Source organism: Rhinolophus hipposideros, assembly GCF_964194185.1.
Source record: "Rhinolophus hipposideros genome assembly, chromosome: 7".
NCBI lineage: Eukaryota > Metazoa > Chordata > Mammalia > Chiroptera > Rhinolophidae > Rhinolophus > Rhinolophus hipposideros.
Genome location: NC_138053.1, coordinates 48,539,917 through 48,564,988, shown reverse-complemented (window position 1 = coordinate 48,564,988; position 25,072 = coordinate 48,539,917). Strand labels below are relative to the sequence as shown.

Genomic DNA, 25,072 nt, shown 5'->3' with positions numbered 1-25,072 from the left:
TATATCTTTAGCTAAATTATAATGGCCTGAAGACCAAAGAGTGATCTCTCTCTCTCTATTCTATAGTACCATACATTATACACATATTTTTATACATATCAGCATGCGACTTTTAAAAATAAAGGGGTTGAAAAATATTTAATGGATTTTTTTCCTGCCTCCTTTTTTTTCTTTTTCCCTCTCTCCCTCCTTTCCTTTTGTAGTACCTTCTATTTGTTAGGCTGTTGATGTAAAGATTGGAAATGAGGATAGAAATGGTTAGGGTAGAAGATAGGGGCACTATAAAATTCAAGGGCAGAATAGAACTGTGTAGACTTGCTGATTTTTGGAAATTTATTTTCCAGCTTATATATTCCTTCCTATGTGGTCCATCCTTTTGTGGTGGGTCGGCTCAGAAAGTCGACTTTGTGTCAAAGTCCTGGATTTTGGAATCCTATGACCTGGTTAGCTTTGCCACATATAAAACTTCACAGCAGAGACTCGGGAACAGAGTGTGGGCAGATGAGTGTAAGTACGCCTGGGCCTACAGCTTAGGGCACATGTCCTGTTGGACTGGGGATGACTGTCATGCCTCTTTAAGCCTCTTTAATTCCTCATCTGTAACGTGGGAATAAGTCATGTGGTCATTGTGAGAAGTAAATAAGAAAATGCAGGAGGAATCTTAGTACCATGCCTGGCATCTGTTAGTCATTATTATCATGCTCAGACACATAGGCACGGACACCATTGTATGCTGTCCAGGTTAGAGAAGCTCCCTGGGGAGTGTAAAGTCCTAGAGGAGACCACTCGATTGCTTATAATTTCCAGTTATGGTATCACATATGGGCTAGCTCAGTTGCAGAAATTGTGGTGTGAGTGTCGTCAATAGCTGATTATCATGCCTGTTAGATACATCACCCTTGACAGACATGTGGAACAAAGATCCATAAAGAAAATCTGAAAACAAATTTAGAAAAACAAACTATTTATAACTTGTGCCCACTCTTGAGAATTTCAACCAATGGACTAACTCAGAACTCAAAATAAAAAAGTTTATGTATCAAGATGTTATGAGGAATAAAGACCTTCTAAGTATTTCAAAAATAGGCACATAAATTGAAGTAAACTGTAGTGTATCCTCTCTGTGCAATGTTATACAGGCTTTATAAGTGTTCAGCACATTTTAAGTAACTTGGAAAAACACTTAGGTTATCATGTGACTTGAAAAACCACTCGCGTAACACTACACGTGCAGCATGAGCTCAACTGTATTAGCATGGTTTTAGAAAATAGACTGGACTGAAGTACATCAAAATTTAACAGCAGTTATCTTTGGATGACATTGGGATTATGGGTAAATTTGCCCCTCTAATTTTGCTTCTTTATATTTGCTATATTCATATGCCATATGTGTATTATTTTTATGGGCCCAAAACTAGATTTTTTCATAGGGGATAAGTAATGTACATAGATGGTAGACAAAAACTATGGTATTTGGCTTGGATTTTCACAATGAAAAAAATCAAATGCATGAGGCACTAACTGAATTATTTGTTATGTACTCCTCTAAGACAAATAAGAGTGTGGCTTAAGCTAAACGAAAGACACACTGCTTTGTAGAATTTGAGAGAGGTTTAGCTTTTTGAAGGCCTTTGGAAAAGCAGCAGAAATACAAAGCTCCAGCAAATGCATATGTGCTGTGTCAGTGTTCTTTTCCAGAACTAAACTTGGGTATTCTTAGCCATTATTATTGTTGGAGATTTGAGACTGTCATTTTCTTTTAAATGTTTGACAGCTATAAGCTTTCAGCTATCAGTAAATGAGGTAAAAATATATTTTGAGTATCAAACATCTTTTTAGGGAAATAGGCCCAGCGAAACCATCATTAATAGTTCACTTTCAGGCAACATGTTAAGCTCCCGTCCTAATCCTGCTCCTGATATTTAATAGCCATGCATGTCCACCAGATGTGCTCCAAGTCCTTTTATTTACATGGATGTTTCCAGCAATTCAGTGTATATTTTTCTACTTACAAATAAATGCATGCCAATAGCCCTCTTTTTCACATTGCTGTGCTTCAGCATATTTGTTTGTTTTGAAAAGCAGGAAAGTAGGCCCTGAGTATTTTTCACATCTTTACCACACATAGAACTATTTATATTGATGTATTTAAAATGTATAGGCTCATATGGCTAATTTGAAAAATACATAAAATGTATGAATAAGAAGATAATTACTCAGCGGTAACTGCTGGTTAACATTTTGGTATGTTTCCTTCCACTTATTTTTATTAATACTTTTTCATAAATGTTACCAATTCTGTATTTATTCTCTAGGTTGCTTTTATTGCTTGTCCTTTTCATGTTGGTACATGTAGAACTCATTTTTTTAAATTCCTTACTTATGATACGCTGTAGTATATTTAGCTATCTTTTTATTGATAGATGTTTAGATTGTTGTCATTTTTTTGCTGTTAAAATGATATTGTAATGAATATTCTTGCATGTGTTTTGAGCACATGAGTGTTTTTCTAAGAAGTAGAAATACTGGATGATGGGGTTTGCTTTTATATTTTTTTTACTTAGTATGTGTTTTCAGTATATTTCTTTATCCGTTTATAAACATACACATTATATATAAATAGATGTTAGCGATATTTATTTTTCTTTGAAAGTGTTAGTTACATTAGTCCTATTGCTCTAAATCTTGTGTTTTTGACTTACTGACATAATATTAACTTCTTTCCATGTCATATTTACAAAAGTGGTACGATGTTACGGGTGGTCTGAACTTTTATAGCAGATACACAGACACCTGGTGATATGACTGAATCTGTCTTCTAGCAACCTAACTTTTAAAAAAACGTTAAATTTGTTATAATTTCAAACTTCAGTAAATTGCAAGAGTAGTACAAAGAACTCCTCTATGTCGTTTACCCAGATTCATTAATTATGAACATTTTCCTCATTCTCTCTCTCTCTCTCTCTCTCTCTCTCTCTCTCTCTCTCTGTTTCCTATGTATGAACTCATAAATTTTCTTTGCCTTGTTCACTTGGTTATGTTGATGTCTGTCAGAGTTCTCCACTAAAAAAGTTATTTTTTCCAGTGTAATTATTAATAATCTATGGAGAGATTCATCCACATTGATGTATGTATCTGTAGTTATTTGTTTCTTGCTGAAAGTTTACCATTGTGTGAATATTTCACACATTGTTTTTCTATTCATCTGTTGATGGACGTTTGGGATTTTGCTTGACATTGGGGTGCATCAACCAGATCCCCTCTTAAAGGAGTGCCGCTGTCCCGCTGCAGAGAATGTGGTCAGCAGACAGCCGTTAGCTGTCTCCTCCATCTGAGTCTCCTGCAGCTGCAGAGAGCTGCCTTGTCCAGGGTTATGCCCTTCCTGAGGGAGCCCACATGCAGTGACTGGGAGGCAGTGGTCTAACGGTCCAACCATTGCAGCCCGAGGCAGGACAGCTCGGACACATTTTTCTCCTTACTTCCATGGCATCCACCACTGTCATACCAGCACCCCTTTGTCAGCTAACTGTATTGAGGCAGCTAAAGATTTGAGCAAAGTTTTTAATGCAGATGTTGGGATATCTCCTCTGTGGTTCCTCCCTTTTCTAGTATTTTCTCCCTTAATTTCTATTGCTCTGGTACTTCTCATTTCTGTCCTCTTATTCCTCAAGCCAACATCCTATTGGATTTATAGCTGCTCTGTACCATCTGGAGTGTAGTGTGGCCTCATACAAAAGCTGTACAGATGTGAATCTCATGTGGTGTCGTTCTCTTCTTTCAAGAATAAAATCTCCTCTTAAATTTTGTTGTTAAATTTTTATTTATATTATTCCAAATATATTTGTGTGATATGTATGAATGTATATATATTTTTTGTGATCTACCTTATGTGATCTATGTGTGTTTTCTCAAATATATTTGTATAGTTTATGTTATCCCAAATTTAAAATTGTTCTCTGTGAGAGGGCTAGTTTGATAAAAGCTACTCTGCCAGTACTGGAACCAGAAACTCATTCAAATTTTTAATAGATATTGTCAACAACTCTCCTAAATCAGTTTTCTTTTTTTCCTAAGTCAGTTTTATCAATGTTCTTTCATCAGTGTTGTGTCAATGTTTCCATATCTCCATATGTTTAATAATTGATATTGTAAAGCTGTTTTCCTAGTACCCCACCTGATGGATGAAAATGTTTGTTCAGTGTTTTAATTGGCATTTCCCTATATTCTAGTGAGGCTGGTGAGATTTTCATTCCACTGGAAAGTTCTACTTTCTGTTTTACATTAATAATTTGCCTATTTATAGTTTTGCCCATTTTCTTATGGGTTGTCTTTTTGCTTATTGATTATACATATGAATTATAATTAATTGTCAGCCATTTACATTGCAAATAAATTCTCATAGTCTATTTTCACATTTGCTCATGTGTCTTTTATCCTATACAAGTATTATATTTTTACATAAAATTTATCCGTCTTTTATGTCTCTTGCTTTCTTAGTCCACTGCTTTTCTAGGTATAGTTACTATTTTTTTTTTTGCAAAATTTGTTTCATACTCAGGCTCCAAACTCTATCTTTCTGTGGTGGGCAGCAACTGAAATGTGCTAATGTGTTATTTTGTTACCTGCTTATACACTGTTGTTTAAAATAAGTAATATTCCAAAGAGTATTCCTGAAAATATTCTTACGGAGCATAAGTAATATTCCAAAGAGTATTCCTGAAAATATTCTTACGGAGCATGGTTATTAATTAAATTGCTCAGAATGTTCCGGTTCAAATATCCCATAATTTATTTAATTTGTCCCCTATTGTTGGACATTTTTATTGTTAATGATGCTACAAACAGTCTTGGATGTAAGTCTTTGGATATATTTCTAATTATTTCATTGATGTAGATTCCTATATAGAAACGGATTGTTACAAAGTGTGTGATACAAATTGCTAGTCATCAAATTGCTAGCCATAAAGATTGCAATTATTTTCATTTCAATCAGCACATTATAATTCCAACTCTGGATTTTATTATTTTTTAAAAACTAATATTTTTTAAAATATGAAATAATGGTCTTAATGTACTAATATGCATTTCTTGTTCATATTTTCGTGTGTTTGTGTCTTTTTTTGTTTTTTGTGGGCATGTGAATATTCTGTTCCTTTTCTCACATTTATCTTAGGGTATTTGTCTTTTCTTACTGATTTAGAAACTTCTTTATATATTGAGTACATTAATTAATTCTTTTATATTGTCCAGTTTTTGCTTCATGATCATATGACATTTTGGATAATATTTATTGCTGAGTAGTTAGCACTTTAAATGTAAAAATGAAACCACATTTCAAAGGATTCTTTCTGTCTCTTTTATAATGTTACGAACCCAGTGCTTCTGATTAAAAACCCTCAATGCAACAGTGGTTCCTAGTTAATTTGATAAATGTAACTGATGATTATCAATGTAAACTAGGCACAATGCCATAAAAGATTTTCCCTCTTAAAAGGCACTACTTATTTCTTTACTGACATATGTATTTTCTTTGATTCCCATTTTGGTAGATTGCTATGCAACAGAAATTGAGATATTGAACAACAATGTCAGAACAGTGATCTAACTGTTGTTTATGTGCTATACAGGGTAAATGGTAAAATTCTAGGTTATGCTATAGCTACTAAAGGATTTTGGTAATGTGGGATCTTAGAGACCATCTAGTTTTGTTTTCTAAGGGTAGGAATCCCTTTCGAAACACCGCTGAGAGATGGTCAACAGGTTACGGCATTTCGTTCCATTTTTAGAAAGGTCTTCTAAATCTCTAACTTAAAGCCATGATTCCTGTTTGTGTTTTCTGGAGTCACACAGTGTAAATCTCAAGTCTATCTCGGGTGGCTGGTTAGCACAGTTGGTTAGAGCGTGGTGCTGAAAACACTAAGGTTGCTGGTTCGATCCCTGCATGGGCCACTGTGACCTGCGCCCTCCTTAAAAAAAATAAAAATAAATAAATAGATAAGTAAAGTCTATCTCATTGTGCACATTTCCCTACCCATTTTTTCGCACAACCATGGTCCGTGTTCGACAGGGCACCTCAAGAATTTGCCTGTAGCAGCAGAGAAACTTGAACCCTCGCTCAAGTGTCTGTGCCCAAGTAGTCTTTTTGTTAAGTGCTAACTGCCCTGGTGTTAACAGCATCCATTTTCATCGTACATACTTTTTGCAAAAATAAGATTATGGTTAGAAAATGGAAATTAAATAAAACCAGTGGTTGAAATGAGAAAATGATGAAGATGGCACTAAGAGAAAGGTTTGGAGGTTTCATCCTTTAGAACCAATGACGTTAGAGGTTCTGGATTAGTTCAGGAGAGGCCAGAATAAAATGGACATTAGAGTGTTGATAAAGTTATCACTTATCTGTAAGAGAAGGCTGTGACAGAGGTGACTGAATTCATAGGTGTGCTCAATCAGTGGTTCCAAGGCTGGCCATAATTAAATGGTTATTGCAGCACTATACACAATAGCCAAGACATGGAAACAACCAAAATGTCCATCGGTAGATGACTGGATTAAGTAGTTGTGGTACCTTTATGCAATGGAGTATTACTCGGCCATAAAGAAGAATGAAATCTTACCATTTGCAACAATATGAATGGACCTAGAGAACATTATGCTAAGAGAAATAAGTCAGATGGAGAGAGATAAATACCATATGATCTCACTTACATGTGGAATCTAAAGAATAGATTAAATGAACAAACTAATCAGAAACAGTCTAAGCGATACAGAGAAAAAACTGAGGGTTGCTAGATGGGAGGGGAGTGGGGATGAGGGAGAAGGTGAGGGGATTAGAAAGCACAATCAGTAACCACAAGATTGCCACTGGGATACGAAAGACAGTTTGTGGGACATAATAATGTTGCAAAGATTTTGCAGGGTGTCAGGTGGGCACTTGTCTTATTAGGGAGACCACTTCATGGACGGTGTAGGGTCCGTCCATGGACCACTGCAGTGTATACCTGAAGCTGAAGCTGAATAATAATGTCAACTATTATTTTATATATTTATATACATACATAATGTATATTTAGTCACAGGATATGGAGTACAGCGTAGGGAACAGAGTCAGTGGAATTGTAACAGCTGTATACGGTGTCAGAGGGGTAGTAGCTTGTAGGGGGGGTTATCACTTTGTGAAGGGTGTAAATGTGCAACTATTACATTGTTTTGTACACCTGAAACTAATTTAAAAAGAGGAAAAAAATAAACGGGAGGGTTAGGGGTGGGGTGGAGCCAATCACATAGACCAAGCGTTATCTTCAACAGCACCGGTTGGTCCCTGTCCGGAGTGGTAATACAAGAGAAAGGAAGGAACTACCTATAGTGTGAGAATTTAACAAAACATGGAGAGAAATCTTTTCCTTTTCCTGCCAGACAGGGATGATGACCACACATCATGCTTCACTTTCAGAAATTTCAATATGCCTGGTGATTTATGGGAGTTCAGATCCTTTGGTCAATGAAGTTTCTCTGTTCCAATTTTTATATGATAACCTCTCATAGATTTGAAGAGCAGCCAAATATCTCAAGTTCTCTTAGCCATTCTTAAAATGACAGGTTTTCTAAGCCACTGTCCTTGTCACTCTCCAATGAACACTGTTTAATTTCAGTTTTGTGTGTGTGTGAAATTTGGAAGCTAGGAAAATGTAGTTTTTTGTTGTAGAAAACCACAGTAGGAGGCAGTTAAACTCTTACTCCTTGAGTTGGACTCTCAGTTAAATTCTTGCTACATTAGAATCTAAAATATGTTTAATAGAAGAATATATCTGAAAAGCTGATACTGCAGTGTACTGTGGACTTTATGCGTTGCTTTAGTCATAGTTTCAAATTTACAGTCTGTATATTGAGTCCAACATACAGATATGTTGGAACAAATCATTCAGCACTCTCTTGCATGACACTGAAGCTTCAAAATACAACTTCTCTCTAAGCCTTTGGAAGAATTAGAAATCTTTTCATCATGAGTATCAAACAACCACAAAAGAATCTACAAGAACAAAACCACCAAACAACCACCACAACAAAACGGCGTGCTTTCTTCTTAATTACCAAACACCCAGTGTGCTGGTATATAATTTTAATACATCCTTTTCTTCTTTTCACACACACTTAGCTGAGGAAAGTAGGGAGGAAGAAGGAAGGAACACTCCAGTTACCCAGTTTTGCAGATCTGGAAGGAGTTCAAGGTCCCAGGCAGACTTGAGGTGACTGGTTGCCATGTGAGATCTGGCAGTTTCACTCCATGGCAATAACAAGACACTCCACAGTTTTTAAGACACTGTGAATTGTATTATTGCAGTCCATCTTCATTTTGGGGGTTAATAGGAAAGATGGTCTTGTCTTCAGTTGGCATAGGAGCAAACTGAACATAAAGGGGAACTTGCCAGAGTTCAGGCTGTCCCCAGACGCAGAAAGAGATCCTGACATCCTATCCTGCCTTATAGCCTGGGGCTCCTTCTGCTGAACCACGCCCCTTGCTCAGGTGCTGGTATGAATCTGTGAGGTTGGCTTGTACTGAAGCAAATACACTCATAGCATGACCCTGAATCTTGGAGTTGAAAAGGAGGTGAACCAATAAGAAAGGAGAAAAGCCTTCACCATCTTAGGATGTGCCTGCAGCTCCTAAGAAGGCCTGGAGGAGGTAGTTGGATGATTTGACACATGTTTTAAAGAATGAGCTTCAACATATAACCATGATATGAAAAGATGGAGTAGTTGTAAAATATCTCCATTAATTTACATACAATCTTTGGAGCTAAAAGTGCCCATGAGACAGGGCTGTGGTAAAGAAATGATCCTAGTATATAAAAATAGTCACTAAGGCAGGAGAATCGAATGTTTTGTGTCCTGGAGACCAAGAGAGTGGGGTCAAGGGTATAATGCTTTAGACTTTTCTTCAGTTAGTGCCCCACCAACTGACATAATTTTGGCTGAATGCAATGGGCAGAGAAGTCCCCTGCAAGTAACATTTCAATGACAATGTTGGAAATACAAAAGAGTAAGAATGCCAGGCAGAGAAGCGAGGGAATGGTATCAAGAAAGAGGAAGTGTTGTCCCCCCTTTTTATGCCCACTTTACTGTGTGTTTTTTTTCCAGTCTGTCTTCTCTTATTTCTCTGACATGCTGCCAGGGTAGTGGACATTAAATCAGATTTAGAGTGATCTGTCTGTGCCTCGAGGGCTCAGGGATGGGATACTTTTCTCTTACAGAAGGCCGGTCACATACCAATAAATCATTAACTAACTAGTACCCTTGAATGTTAAAGGTAGTTTAATTGTCAGTTTGGATGACATTAAACTCCTTAGAGTCAAAATTAGTATAAGGATACATAAAATTTAGTTTTATCAGTATATCAAATGTTTAAAATGTATTTAATTTCCACTTTACAAGCAGTTACAGAAAGAAGGAGAAAGAGAAAAAGGAGAAAGAGGAGGGGGTACTGAATCAGAGGAAGAATAACATGACCACATACTTAATATTGTGTTGGAAATGCACCAAGACTGGAGAATTGCTATCCATGGTTTTTAGCCATCTCCACATCATAAGGCACTTGGAGTCTCCCTTTTAATTGGGATGGATGGTCAGGACCCACGTTGGGGGAGAAATATGCTCAGGACTTTAGAGGGCCACTGAATAGTGTTATTTACACTCCTGGGGACTAGGAAGGCCAGATTCCAAGGCCCAAGTGGGGATGGAGGGCTCTCCCGCCTTTAGAGCCTTGCTGTGGTCCCAGAGGCACTGCCACCCCAGGCTGCTGTATTATTGTGATCACTAGCTCCATGTGTGTTAATCACCAAGCCAGGGACAGTTTAGAAGGCATCCATTTCTTTGTCCTGCCAGAGTCTGATGTGTGGGGTCAGAAATCTGGTTACCTGGGAGGAGAAGACTCTGGGGCCTTCCTGTAGGGCTTCACCCACCTCTCCCAGACAGGGGCAGTGCTGGAAAAGGATTCAAAGAGGATTTTCTGCCTTAATGGTGCAGAGAGGGTTGGTTTTAGTTCTCTTAATGTAACACTAAAATTTTTCAAGAATATATGTAATAACTTAAAACTCTGCAGAACCATCCAAATAGTAACACATGTGGCGCAACATTTTTTAAGACATTATTTTTCTGCTGTATACTTTTAAGAAAACCCATTGTAGTTTTTTGTTATTTTTTGTGATTTTTATTAAAATGTAGCATACAAACAATATTATATTAGTTTCAGGTGTACATCATAGTTATTCAACAGTACCCATTTGCCACTATACATAGTTATTACCATATTATTGATTATACTCATACTCCCTATGCTAAAGAAGTGATCACCATAAGTCCAGCAACCATCTGACACCACACCACGCTATCACCATGTTATTGACTATATTTCCTATGCTGTACATTACATCCCCAAGACTTATTTGTCTTATACCTGGAACTTTGAACCTCTTATTCCCCTTTACCTTCACCCCCCCCTTTTTTCAATTATAGTTGACATTCAATATTATTTTATATTAATTTCAGGTGTCCAACATAGCAGTTAGATATTTATATAATTTACAAAGTGATCCCCCTGATTAGTACCCACCTGGCACTATATATAGTTATTACCACATTATTGATTATATTCCCTGTGCTTTATTTTACATCCTCATGACTATTTTATAACCACCAATTCGTATTTTTTAATCCCTTTATCTGTTTTTACTGTGCCTCCAACCCCCTCCTGTCACCTGATAGATCTAGTACCCATCTGACACCATCCATAGTTACTACATATTACTACATAGTTATTACAATATTATTGACTATGTTCCTTATGCTGTACCCTACATCCCCATGACTACTTTGTAGCAACCAATTTGTACTTCTTAATCCCTTCCCTTTTTCACCCACCCTCAACCGCCTCGCGTCTGGCAACCATCAAAATATTCTCTGTATGAATTTGTTTCTGTTTCATTTGTTTGTTTATTTTATTCTTTAGTTTCCACTTATAAGTGAAATCATACAACATTTGTCTTTTGCTGTCTGATTTATTACACTCAGCACAATACCCTCTAGGTCCATCCATACTGTTGCAGATGGCAAGATTTCATTCTTTTTTTACAGCTGAGTAATATTCCATTGTATATATGTACCACCTTTTCTTTAGCAATTCATCCATTCAGGGCCTCCCAGGTTGCCTTCATATCCTGGCTATTGTAAATAATGCTGCAATGAACATATGGAAGAGCATCCCCTCGAAATAGTATTTTAGGTTACTTCTGATAAATACTCAGAAGTGGGATTACTAGGTCCTTCTTTGTCTCTTGTTACAGCCTTTTGTTATAATAATGTCTCTTTCATCTGGTATGAGTATTGCTACTCTGGATTTTTTTTTTTCTTTTTTCATGAAATATTTTTTTCCATCGCTTTTAGTCTCTGTGTGTCTTTCAATCTGAAGTGAGTTTCTTGTAGGCAGCATGTGTAAGGGTCTTGTTTTCTTATCTATTTAGCCCCCCTATGTTTTGATTGGAGCATTTAATCCATTTACATTGAAAGTTATTGTTGATAGGCATCAAGTTATTGCCATTTTATTATTTATATTTTTGATATATATATATATATATATATATATATATATATATATATATATATCGTCTTAAAGAAGCCTCTCTAAGATTCATTATAATACTTGTTTCATAGTGAGGAACTCTTTTAGCTTTTTCTTATCTGGGAAGTTCTTTATCTGTCCTTTGATTCTAAATGATAGCTTTGCTGTGTAGACTAATCTTGGTTGTAGGTCCTGGCTTTTCATCACTTTGAATATTTCCTTCTGACCTGCAAAGTTTCTGCTGAGAAATCAGCTGACTGTCTTAAGGGAGCTCCCTTGTAGGTAACTAATTGTTTTTCTCTTGCTGCTTTTAGGATTCTTTCTTTGTCTTTAACCTTTGGAATTTTAATTATGTTATGTCTTGGTGTGGGCCTCTTTGGGTTCGTCTTGTTTGGGACTCTGCGCTCCCTGGGCTTGTATATCTATTTCCTTCACCCAGGTTAGGGAAGTTTTCCATCATTATTTCTTCAAATAGATTTTCAATTCCTTGTTCTCTCTCTTCTCCTTCTGGGACACTGGTACACATAATGCAAATGTTGGTACACTTGATGATGTCCCAGAGACCCCTTAAACTCTCCTTAGTTTGTTGGATTCTTTTTTTCTTTTTGCTGTTTTTATTAGGTGTTTAATGTTACCTCATCTTCTTAATTGCTGATTCGATTCTCTGCTTTATCTAATCTATTGTTGATTCCTGTAATATATCTTTCATTTCTGTTATTGCATTATTTATTTTTGACTGGTTCTTTTTTATGTTTTCCATCTCCATTTTTATGTTTCCTATCTCTTTATTCAAGTTCTCCCTGAGATATTTGAGCATTCTTATAACCAGTGTTTGGAGCTCTGCCATCTGGTAGATTGTTTGTGTCCATTTTGTGTAGTTCTTTTTCTGGAGCTTTGTTCTGTTCTTTTATTTGGGACATGTTTCTTTGTCTCCCCATTTTGGCGGCCTCCCTGTGTTTGTTTCTATGTATTAGGTAGGGCTGCTATGTTTTCTGGTCTTAGTACAGTGGCCTTATGTAGTAGGTGTGCTGTAGAGTCAATGGTGCAGTCTTCCTGGTCACCTGAGCCACATACTCCAGTTTTATCTCTTGTGTGGGTTGTGTGTACCCTCGTCTTGTAGTTGAGCCTTGGTTGCTGTTTGTACTTCAGTGGGAGAGATTGACGCTTGGGCTCATTGGTTGTGAGGCCAGGCCGTCACTACAGGGGAGGTGTTATGGTGCAAGGGCTGACTCTACAGAGCAGTATTTGCCTCAGCAGGGCTCTGGTGCCTGCTCAACCTACCCCTTGGATGTATCATCCTTGGAGGTGGCTGGGTGATTCTTCAACTCATTTTGAAGCTGGCTACTGGAAGGGGACCTGTTGCAGGTCAAGTTCAGCCACAGACCCTGCCCCACCCAGAGCAACTCAGCAGGAGCCACGCAACAATCAGCAGATGGCCACTACCTGTGCCATGCTTGGAAGTGCCTCAAGAGGCCAAGCTGTGAACCAAGGCTAGCTGCCACTAATTCTGGGCTTACAGCTGCTCAGCTAGTGGTATAGGACATGCTGAAGCCAGATGCTGCTTGTCTGGGCTCCGCAAACCTTTCAGAAACCCTAGGAAAGCATGCAGCATGAGCAGGTGGTTTGTATGAAAAAGCCATTGGAAGCAGCTTGGGTGTGCTTGAAAACTGGGTGATGTGGGATCTCAGAATCCCCAAGCCATGGAAAATGAATAGTTTCAGCCAGTTTGATGGAGACACAGGTACAACAGCCACCTGTGTCTGCATGCTGGGAGGGGGAAGGGCTCAACAAAGAAACAATGGCTCTATTAGCTCCTCCATCCTGGAGAATGTTGCCCTTCCAGCCCTTGTCCTGAAGCCAGACAACTCACTCCACCCCCTCCGTCCCTTATGTCCTGGTCACCCCTCCAGCTGCTGCCTCAGCGCTGGAGCTCAGAGCCAGTGATTCCATTGGCAAGTAGGCCCATGCATGGTCCCTTTAAGCGGAGTGCCTGGGATTTCAGTCACCCTCTATCTCACTCAGCCACAATCTTCGCTGGTTTTCACAACCAGAAATTATGGGGACTTCTCTCCCTGGTACTGGAACCCTGGTCAGGGGAGCCTTGTGTGGCACTGGAATCCCTTGCTCCTTTTGGGGGGACATTCACAGTCGAGGTATCCCTCCTGATTTTTAATCATACAAGGGTGTGAGACCAGCCCATTCTTGCATCTCTGCCCCTCTAACCAGTCTCAACGTGACTTCTTCTGTATGTCCTTAGTTGTACGGCTTCAGTTCAGCAAGATTTCAGGTGATTTGCAATGATGGTTGTTTTGTAGTTTAGCTGTAATTTTGATGTGGTCTTGAGAGGAAGTAAGCACAGTGTTTACCTACTTTGCCATCTTGACCTGAATTCCCATGGTGGTTTTTAACCTTCCTTTGAACATCATTTATTTGACCAACATCATTTACTGTCTCTGGTACATAAATACTATTATAAAAACCTGAAGTAGGTTTGAAAAATGGATAAATAGCTTCATTGATTATATAGCAATATTTGCTTATTATAAATGATTCAAACAATTTAAAAATGGAATGAACATATTTTTGTTGGCTATATTTGTGTTTATTGTAAATGATTCAAACAATATAGAAATAGAGAAAGTGGAAGTGGTCCTGTAATACCATCCCCCAGCAATTGCCACTGTTAGCTGTAAATTTTTTTCTAACTGTCAGAAGTTTAAGGACAGAGTTTTAAGTGAGCGTGTGTTCTCATATTGGGTTACATTTGTTCTCTGTGCAAAAGCACATAGTATAAGCAGCAGCCAACCCAAGGCAGAGCCAACACATTATAATAAAAACCAGAAAACTGAAAATTCATACAAACGTGCAGTAGAACCCAATAAGATCCTAAAAATTTTAAATTCTAAATCTGTTTATTATGTTGTCTTTCTGCCATTTTATGGTCATTATAGGTAAAAGATAAGAATCTTTGGTGAATCTGCCTATCTACAGTATCTGTTTTTTATTGCTTGTCTAGTGGTTTGTGAGATCAGCATAATGTTTTGGTTTTCCATCTTATGTTAAGAATATATATTTGATAGCTTAAGGGGTCTGTATTTCTCCTTTCTTTAGGTGCCTACCTGAATATGATTATATAGTCATGAAATTGATCATCATGTGTGGCTATTCAAAGCAAATTTATTATGTTAATTACAACTCATGTTTCTTTGCTGTGATCATTTATTCACCAAACATTATTGAGGGCTTTGTGTATGCCTGGCACCGCGTTAGGATCAAGTGTATCAAAGGACAAGGCTGGTAGGGAAGAGAGATGCGTACACGGACAACTCTAATGTGGTGTGAGAAGAGTGCATGGGGTTCCTGAAATACAGAGCAGAGAGTAACTCCTTTTGCCAGGGAAGAATATTCTTAGAGGAACTGACATTTCAGCGACCTAAGTCATGAAAGTTCAGTTAGAATTTGTAGGTAGAAAAGGGACTGGGGGTTGAAGGAAGAATGTCAAGATGATGAGATACACTGAGAAAGAATGGAATTAAATTTTGCTAAGTGCCTACTGGGTACCAGGCACTGCATGTCAGCGGATTCAATTCTATAAGGGTTACATCATTGTCTTCATTCTGCCCATGAGGAAAGTCCTTCTCAGAAAGGTTATGTGACTTGCCCCAAGGTCTCTTAACTTGAGTTACCACGTGGAGGAGCCAGGACTCACACTTAGATCTGACGACTCCATAGAGGTATGAGGTTGAGGAAAGAGCTTGTCTTCTTGTGGGCAGAGATGGGACAGTGTGCCTGCAGTGTGGAGTGCATTCAAGGAAACAGGCGGGAGCAAGATTAAAAATGGAAAATGGGTCCAGTTCATGAAGCCTCTGTAAGATTTGCTCTTAGAGTTTGAAAATACTAGCAAGGGTTTATAAGCAGACATAAAAGCTCAGATTTATCTTTTAGAAAGAGAACTCTGACCACCGACTTTGGGTTGGAGGGAGTTGAATAAGACCAGCGGTAAGGTCACAGGTTTATCCTCAATACACTTAGATATGCAAAGAAAATGTTTTTTTAAATTTTCCCTGACTTCTCCTTAAGACCCACCCTCTCCCCACTTAACAAGTGGAGAGAAAAAAAATGGATTTAGCTGACAGTAATAAACTCCGTCTGTTCAGTAATGTAAAAGGTCTCTTTTGGTAATTCATTCTTCCCTCTGCGTCACAGAGGTCACATGTCTGAGATTTGGTGTGTGTGTGTGTGTGTGTGTGTGTGTGTGTGTTGGTTTGTTGTGTGTTGTCCTTGCTGGTGCCAACTGTGGTCTGGCATTGTTCTGGCTCTGCCTTGAGTATCTGTTGGCATCTATTGCTAAAGTGTGTGGCTGCTGTAAGTTGTGATCCGTTATCTCTCAGATCAGGACCTGGTTGTCCATTTTACTTACGTGGTCCCTCCGTGGCTCTTGCTGGGGTGTCATAGCCCTCCACGCTGAGATCTGACAGTGCCCTTCCCGCACAGTCCTCCACTGTACACTTGGGGATGTCCACACCACTTAGAAGCTAGGGAGCTATGGATAGCTAAACTGAAAACTTGGGCCCTTTCTTCACCTAACAGCTATGACACCAATTTTACTGATTTACGTGAAATGGTCACCAGCCATGGGGTCACCACCATATGTTGTCATCAGGGTCGGGTGGGGCAAGAGGACATTCTGTGAGATGACATCTCTAGATCCCAAAGGAAAAGTGGCACTAAAGATCCCTGGCTTTTGGCTTTGTCATGAACCCTCTTAACTCTTTACCCTTTGCCCTGAGTAGGGAGAAGCTATACCATATGGGTCTCTTTCTCCTTCTGTTTTCTCTGTCTACCTTGGCCACTTCTTCTCTGCACACTTCTGGTGTTTCCAAATCACTGGGACTTCGCTAGATCATCCTGTCTTCCTTCAAGGGGGACTATTAAGCTCCCACTTTGGGCTGTGGTAGCAGCCAGGATACAAGAAGGGAGAAAGACCAGCTATAAGATAAAGGAACCTCAATTGGACAGTATGTCAAAGCTGTCACAGCTGTCATCCTGTGATAAAGCTGTTACAGTAGTCTAGGTGAGAGATAATAAAAGCCAGAACAGAGTCCTAGGAGGGAGTATTGGTGAAACCAAATTTGGGGTTGATTAGAGGGAGATGTTGAGGGTGACTTTGGAGTTCCTAGTTGGGGCAACTATTGGATAAAGATGCACTTGACAGAGAAAAGACAGGAGGAGAAGGATTAGTTGTGAGGGCAGGAAGTAGGAGGAGGAGCATTAGGGGGCAGGGCAGAGGGAAGGAAGGTAATGGGTGAGTTCGTGAGTTTGGTTTTGAACATGATTGAAATGTTGTCTAATGGGAGAAAAGTGGGGTTGGCACCTGGGAGAGAATCTCTCTGGAAAAGTAGATTTGGGAACAGGTAAGGATATCTAGGGAGAAAAAGAAGACATCACTGTCATTGTAGATGAATTTAAAGACAAAGTTATCACTCTAATTAATTCTTCCTTGTACTTCACGATGACCCAGTACTTCGGAACTCCTCATTCCTGCCAGGTTAGAGTATCACCAAGGGTGTCTGCTGTGACTTTTGACCCCCAAGGGGACCTCTAAAGCCCCAGGTCTGACACCTAGACCCATGGTATACAGAGTTCACATCAGAATGAGGCCAAGAGATACAAAGGAAAACTTTGAGGAGTGGCTAAAAATAAATAACTTTCAGGTACATGCAGAGGCAGTGTTTAATTTTTTTGTGATTGAGCTGAATTTGTTAATTGAAATCCTGGAAACATAACATGTACTTCTCAAAATTCTTTCCATCATTGTTATGCCTGAGACATGGTTTAACCTTTGGATGTACTCTGCTAATATAATTGCCTTGCTGTCTTTTAAAGGTGGCTTTTAATTGGGTCCTGGAACAGCAGCTGCAGTTGAGGTGCTGGTTGCAGTCTTTTAACAGATCTGGCCGGTTCAAGAGTTTCCTCTCCCTGGACTGGGCATCTGGACTTGCATAATAGCCAGCAGCGAATGAAATGCCACCCCTTATAGGATTGCCCTTTAAGCCACGGATTTGTTATTTTGTGGAGTTTCGACTTTTTGCCTCTCAAATTTAAATGGACCTTTATTGAATACAGTGCTAAACTCAATTCTTCCACTTCTCAGTGGCCTTTTCATCAGGTTATATCCCCCTAGTTCAGAGCATTTAGTCCTCTGGCTGGACAAGAGGTTGAAGAACTAAAGACCTGGGGTTCTGGGACTGCCCATGGGGAAATGTAGTGGATTATTACAGGCGTGACCCAGGGTCCCCAACTGGCTGATGATTGAAGTCTCTTAACCATCACCCCCTTTTTTGGTAAATTGTGCTGAAAATTCTTATCTGCAGGTTGTTAATTCATTTGAGTATGTAAGTATCACACTGAACACACAGACGTTTGGGGGTGGGGTGGGAAGGTGGGACAGTAGAATGAATCCTGTGTTTTTGTCTTTGGTTCTCCATCTCAGAGCAGTTCTGTGGGGTTGGTTCTTTCTGTTTCCCAGGATGAAGTCCTGCGCAGGCCCAGTGAATTTTCTGATCATTGTCATAATAAAAAGTTCATTCCCATTTCTTCCCAGTCAGTCTCAGTTTGGTCGTGAAGATGTCCAGTCGCAAGTAGACTGGTTTAAAGGGCAACTTCTCCTGCCCCTGACTCAGATATTTGATTCAGTTGGTCAAATTACACACACACACAAACACACACACAAACCTGTTCCACAAAAACAATAATAGCAACAACAAAACAATTTATTGAAATACATAAAAATCATAGATTAATTTACTTTTTAAAGGTGATAAATATATTAGATTTATTAAGTTTTTATATTTCTTTGTTATCACCAATGCTGTTCTCAAGATTAAAGTTTCCTCTCTCTTGATACTATAACAAAGGGCAATATTTTTTTATATTGATTTTATACCCCACTATTTTGCTCAATGTTCTTATTCTAATAGTTTTTCAATGAAGTTTCATACAGACAATTATATCATCTGAGAAAAATGATTTTTTCCTTGCTCTCTATTTCTATGCCTTTTTCCCCCCTTCATTTTTCAACATTGCCCTCCAGATAGAATTGGTAAATAGAAGTGGTGATAATTGCTATCTTTTTCTTACTTTTGATTTTAGAGGGGTTGCTTGTAGCAAATAGCTCACCATTAGGTAAAATGTTTTTTAGTACGTTTTTGACAGATACACTTTATCAGGTTCAGCAATTTCACTTTGTAGGTTGCAAGGAATTTTAATCATGTGTTTGTGCAGAATTTCATCAAATACCTTTTCTACATCTAATGAGATGCTGCAGGTTGACCCTTACTGAGGAATGTTAAGATGTAACCTATGGTATCTTTCAAATGCAGAGTAATTACCAATTAGACTGGAAGAGATATTACATCTTGAAATATGACTTACATAACGATAATGCATTTTGTAAACATATACCCTTTGTAGGGAAATACCATCTTGTTATGATGTCATGCTTGAAAAATAAAACTAAACATTATTTGTTTGTTTTTCTCTCCAGTATTACTTTACCGTTCTTTTTGGCCACGAAGGTCAGAAACCACTGGAGCTGCGCTGTGAGGAGGAGCAGGATGGTAAAGAGTGGATGGAAGCTATTCACCAAGCCAGGTATGGGCTCAAATCCTCTGTGTGACACTGGCTTGTCTGGGGCTTGCATTGGGGGTGTCACTATTGGTGGTAGTTTTAGAAGAACTTGCAATTCCAAGATGGGTTTCCCCTTGATATCTCCTCATTGGTTATGTGTGAGATGATTCTTTGAACTTTCTGTGGCTATTCTCCAGCTAAAGATGAAAGGTAATAGATAAAACAATAACAGTGATATTAGGTCACTGTTGTGGATTTGTTTCTGTGTGCCAGGCACTGTCTATGTGCTTCTCAGTGAAGGAATTTGTTAAATATGTTGATTCGCTTATCCTTTCAATAGTCTCCGAGAGGGGTATCATAATTACCCCTTCTTTTACAGAGGAAACTGAGGCCTGGAAGTGTAGTTTGCTTGCCTGAGGTCACACAGCTAGAAAGTGGGAAAGCTGGGATATGGACTCAGCTGAGCCCACATCTGTAAACCCTAACCTGTGCAGCCTGCTTATAAGGAAAGGTGCGTTGGCTTCTCTGTAGGGAAATAGAAGACTGTGATTTTGCTTCCTCCGAAGAAATACAAGGAAGATGGAAAGGAACACATTCGGCCTCGAAAGTGAATGAGAAATCCAAAAGAGACGCAGGCAGAACTCTCTCCTTTATTTTTCATATTTGATTCCAAAGTCCTGTCCAGGTTTGCTTCAAATGGCTCCCATCCATGCTCACTGCTTTTCACCTGTCCCCTCCCTAATCCAGGTTCTTGTCACTTCACAGCTCCCCATTCATATGCCTAGTGTTTTAGTGGCAAGACTCAATCTGGGACACATTTTCTTTTCCTACACCTGACATGCCCTCCTTTCTAAACGTCCATTCATGTTTCTACCACCCCTTTCTGGAACTTTCCCCAAGTCAGCCCTCACTGGCCCTCCTTTCCAAAGTGCTTCAGCACATGCACCGCTGTATGTGGAATATTTAACAATGTAGTACAAATTAGGCCATGTTTTACATATTTCATGAGTGTGATTTCTGTTTCCTGAGCTGCACCTTGAGAATAAGGACGAAGGTGATCAGGAATATTTTCAGATGGATTATAAAGAGAAGGAAAATGTTCTGAGTGAGTTTAGACTGTTCCTTTGAACCCCTGAGACTTTTTTTCTGACGGTCTCCTTCCATCCCCTTCTCAGCCCTCCCCTCTTCTTTCTTCAACTACTTTTTATTGACTGCCTCCTCTGTGGCAGGCAGGCACACTAACTGCTTCACATACTTGTCGTTTTTCATTCCTCACCAGTACCCAGGAAGGTATTATTAACCCCATTTTACAGGTGAGAAAACAAAGGTTCATGACGATTCAGCAGACTGGCCAAAATCTACCACAGATTTGTTAAGCTGCAGAGCTGGGATTCAAACCAGCGTCAGGCTGATTCTAGAGCCTTTAACCAGTGCTCTTTGTTATTGTCTCTTTTTCTCTTCAGTTCTTCCCTCTTCCATTTCTTTTTCTCTTCTTCCACTCAAAGACGAAAATGGATTGATGTGAGGTCAGGGTTGAGACTAGAAGATGTTTTTTGCAACGCATCTCAGTTCCTTTTCTTTCCTACCCTCCAAAATATTTCTCAGGGGTGCATGTGGTTGGTGAGTAAACGCAAACGCTACTCTCCAAGCAGGCCTTGGGGGCAGTGACTTCATGACCCAGGCACAGTGTTCAGCCGCCTTTGCTCTCAGGGGATCTGTCTGAGGCTTTTGCTCCAGATTAGGACTAATGTGGAATGATTTCCTATAGAAAGAAGGTCATGTCTTCAAAGGTGAATAAAGCATCAGGTTGGCAAGAGAAGAGCCCTTGGGTCATTTCCAGACATGGTCTTTGTCACCACTTCTATTCCTTTCTACCTGGGAGTTAAAGTAAATGATTTAAAGTGAGTATTTGCCCATCTTTTTCATTTCACAAAAGGCAGGTACCGTTAGTAGCCTAAATGCCTTTATAGTTGCCAAATATCACAGTAAACCAAATGCAGAGTATGAATGACTTTAAAAATGGTTAGATTTCAAGTAACAGATGTTTTTCTATATCATGAAAACTTTGTTATGTATATAGAAGTGAGTCAGTAACTATGGTAGTGATTGACATATGATCAAAACCAGGGCATGTGTGATCTTGTCAGGAAAAATAGACTTTAGAAATCACTTGAGTGGCTTAGGTGATGGAATGGTAAAAATTCTCTTTTGGATTTGAAGATTTGGTTAATAATTGATCTTTTTTCCTGATGTTCTTGACTTTTTGGTCCATTAGGTTTGTTTTTCCTTTGACTGGAAGCCCAGGACTGGTTTCTTTGATGATTTCCTTTTAATCTCTCTGCTTTATACCTGAGTTTTTATATTTGACTTTTTTTGCATTGAGATGCTTCTTAAATTTTTGTTTTTTTTAAATCAGGGTAGATAATCACTTTTTCATTTAAGTTTCATTAAGTTGAGTTTTTCGTGTAAACTTGGATCTTTGAAATTCATCCTGACTTTGTTCAAACATGAGCAGAGCCAGAAAGTTAATGAAGCTGATTCAGAGAAAGAATTTGTCAGGCAGTTTTGCTTGGCATTATGCTAATTAAAACAGCTGGTTGGTTGACTAACCATTTCACCTTTAGAGGACAGTCTGATGGCATTAATTTGGTATTGCTGTCTTTCTAATAGAAAATGCTCAATAATTATGGTTTTATCGATCCCTCTTTATAAAACGTTGAGCTTTTGATTAACTAATGACTATTTTAGCCTGAGACGGGTTCTTTTCTGGGCTACAAACCTCCTGCAGATACTACATAGAAACAGGCCTGCTCAGAATCCGTCTCTGTCACTGCTATTTTCCTGGGCTGGCTTCTCAGTCCCAGCCTGGATGTGCTGTCTTTCAGTGTCATGAAAATCACATTCTTGCTACTGGCTTTTGTACCTCACAGCTCAATCTACCCGACCCCGTTTACCTTCAGAGGCTCTTGGAGCCATTTTCTGAGATGTAGAGTTGCGTTCTCCCTCAGATCTAACCCAGGGAAAAATCTTTTTGGAAATCAGATTCTCATTTGGAGCTTTGTCCTGGTCCAGGAAGCTTGTTTTACTGTTCTGCGTGAAGTTGGCCGATGTGGCATTTTGAGAACACTGACACATTTAATGATCATTTCATCACATATTACTGGCGCTAGTTCATGGGAAGCGCTAGCCAGACTCAGTCATGTTTTTGTCTGAATGAGGTGAAGCCAGAGTATTTTAATAGCAATGAAGTCTATGCTCATTCTCTAAATGGTCTGCTATTTGAGTATGGAACTTTGGACATTCCCAATAACCTGATACTTCATCTTTGTTCCCTTGGCCATATCTGCCCACCATGGTTAATTTAGTTGTAGACATTAGGACAATCAAAAACACTAACCCAGTTGATTTGGGTCCTTAGGGCTTATTGGCTGAAAAGACAGTATCTACAGCACTTTGTCTCCGTGTTTCATCTACTGGAACACTGACCAAATGAAGTCTTGGCAGTTAGAAGGCAGTCATGGCCTGAAATTGGATCCAGGCGTACCTCTTCCAAGGCCCTTCGCATCTGGCCTAAGCACAAGGCCCGAAGGACCTGGTCTGTGACAGTTGGGAAGAGAGGATGAGAAGAGAGGTGGAAGGTATTCTAGAGATGTAGGGGGTAGACTTTAAAGGACTTTGTCACCACCTGGATATAGGCAATATTAGACCAGGGGCACATCTAACACACCTCTCGGGTCCCTAGCTTGAATGCTGCACTCACTGGGAGGAATGGAGGAGAAATGATGAATGAGAGCAGGGCTGTGGGGCAAAGATGATGAGTGCTGGCCAGGAAGGGCTTCTGCGGGCAATTGGAGGGTATGGTCACTTGGAAGGGACAGTGAGAGCCATGCGACACTGATGGACCCCCTGGTATGGCAGGTCTGAGAGAATGAGTGTTGGGGCTGCTAGAGAAGTAAGCTGTGTCCTGAGGGCACAGCTGCTTTGGGTTCAGGTCGGGGACAGCTTGTGAAAAGTTGGAGACGTAGAAAATATTGTGCCTTGTACAGCATACCATGGAAATGTGCATAGCTCTCCCCCCTGCAAAGGTATTGGTTATGCTTCCAGTGTTTAAGACACTCCCACTATCTTTTTCCTGCTTTCCAATTTCTCCAATTAACACTCTGCTCAAACCCCCACCTCGATTCTCTTTCCTCCCTTCAATGTGTGCCTGTGGCAGGTGGATGTTGGCCATGCCCCCAGGGGGAGAGCGTTCACAAGGGAAAAAGGAATTGGGCGTACACTTCCATTCCATAATGCTCATGTCAGATTGGTGTGGCAAGGGCTTGACATAGCCCTTTTCTTCACCCTGTCAGTCTAGGACGTGGTGAGCAGGGACTTAATCCTCCAGTTAAGTCTTTCAATTAAGCCTTGTTCTCTTGTCCATTAAAGAACGCTCTAATCCAGCCTTTTGGGTTTGTTTTTATCTATAGACCTTGTGATTTTATGTGCCAGAGGCAGCCTGTTGTTCATCTCTCTTTCTCTTTCTCTCTGTCTCTGTCTCTGTCTCTGTCTCTATCTCTATCTCTATCTTTGTCTCTTCCTGTGCGTGCGCACATGGTAATTGGTAATTGTACCCACGGTAATTGTACCAAACACCCAATGCTTGCAATCTCATTGCTTTTACTTGGATAGAGACTAAACTTAGAGCAAAGTGTATAGTATAAAATCTGTCCACCACTAAAAGCCACTGTGTGTGTCATATCATCCCCATAAAATCAACACTTCATGGAATGTGCATGGAGGAATTCCTTACTAATCAGAAAAGAGTGATTACGTAGAAAAGCTGAAAATGCTTTATATCTCACAGCTAAACCACAGGCCTAGAAAATCAGAAACAGGCAGTGATACAGCCTAAAGCAATCCTGAAGCTACATTTTGTATTCTTCTTGTAACCGTAAGACTGTCACTCCTATAAAGCTGACAGTGTGGATTTTGTTGAGATGTTATTTTAACTAAGAACTTCTGCTAGGACTTTGCCTTCAGATTTGCCACAGTGAAAGAGAATTCTTGCCTTAGAGCCTGCACAGTACAACACGAAAGAAAAGGGTACTGTTTGTGTGAACTATGAAAGATTTCACTTGGTTGGATGCTAGAACTTGTTTTCTGTAGGGAAACGTTGGGCTTGAATTTTCTTATTTCCAGCCTTTTGGTTACTTTTACCTGTTAGTTTCCTTCCCTGCTCCTCAGTGTTTCCGCTTCAAATGCTCCTCTCCTCCTGAAACATCCAGCTTACATTGCAGTACAACCTCGTATCCACATTCGCAGAGCAGGTACTTTGTCCTCCCCTGCACACTGGCTCACCTGCAGGGGCCGGGGCCATCCTCATGGACTCTTTGCCACTCCCAGGAGAACCATCTCTGGTTCACAATGAATCTCTACCCTGAGTCTCTTCTCATCGATTTTCTTGCTCCACTAGTTGTTCCATTTTTCTCTTATAGCTTCAGTCTGCTTACTCTCCTCCCCCAACCTTGGCTTTTTTCCTGCATTCTTAGATTCTCCTTACGTCTCTCCCACCTTAAAAACAAAACAATTAAAAATCCTCCTTTGAACTAATTAAAAAAAAAAATATATATATATATATACACACACACATATATAAATCCTCCTTTGGCCCTGATCCTTCCTCTCAGTGCTATTCCCTCTTGGAGAAATGGTTTGGTTGTTCTCCCTCTGTTCACAGCTCCTGCTGTCTTTTCAGCCCTTTGTGCTTGTGTCCCTACCCCACTGAGACTGTTATCACCTGGGTCAGCAATGACTTCCAAAGCTTCTTCATATATCACTTCACCTTTCCAT

General features: G+C 39.6%; 1 protein-coding gene across 7 annotated transcripts in view; it reads left to right on the top strand.

Annotated features, from left to right (window-relative positions):
* The window catches only part of RASGRF2 (Ras protein specific guanine nucleotide releasing factor 2), a 230,559-nt gene that overhangs the window by 56,456 nt on the left and 149,031 nt on the right, over positions 1 to 25,072 (top strand). For all 7 annotated transcript variants that reach the window (XM_081052886.1, XM_081052889.1, XM_081052888.1 and 4 more), the window contains exon 2: positions 19,158 to 19,264. In XM_081052886.1, the coding sequence (XP_080909012.1) occupies positions 19,158 to 19,264 (107 nt within the window). The remainder of the gene's footprint in view (positions 1 to 19,157; positions 19,265 to 25,072) is intronic.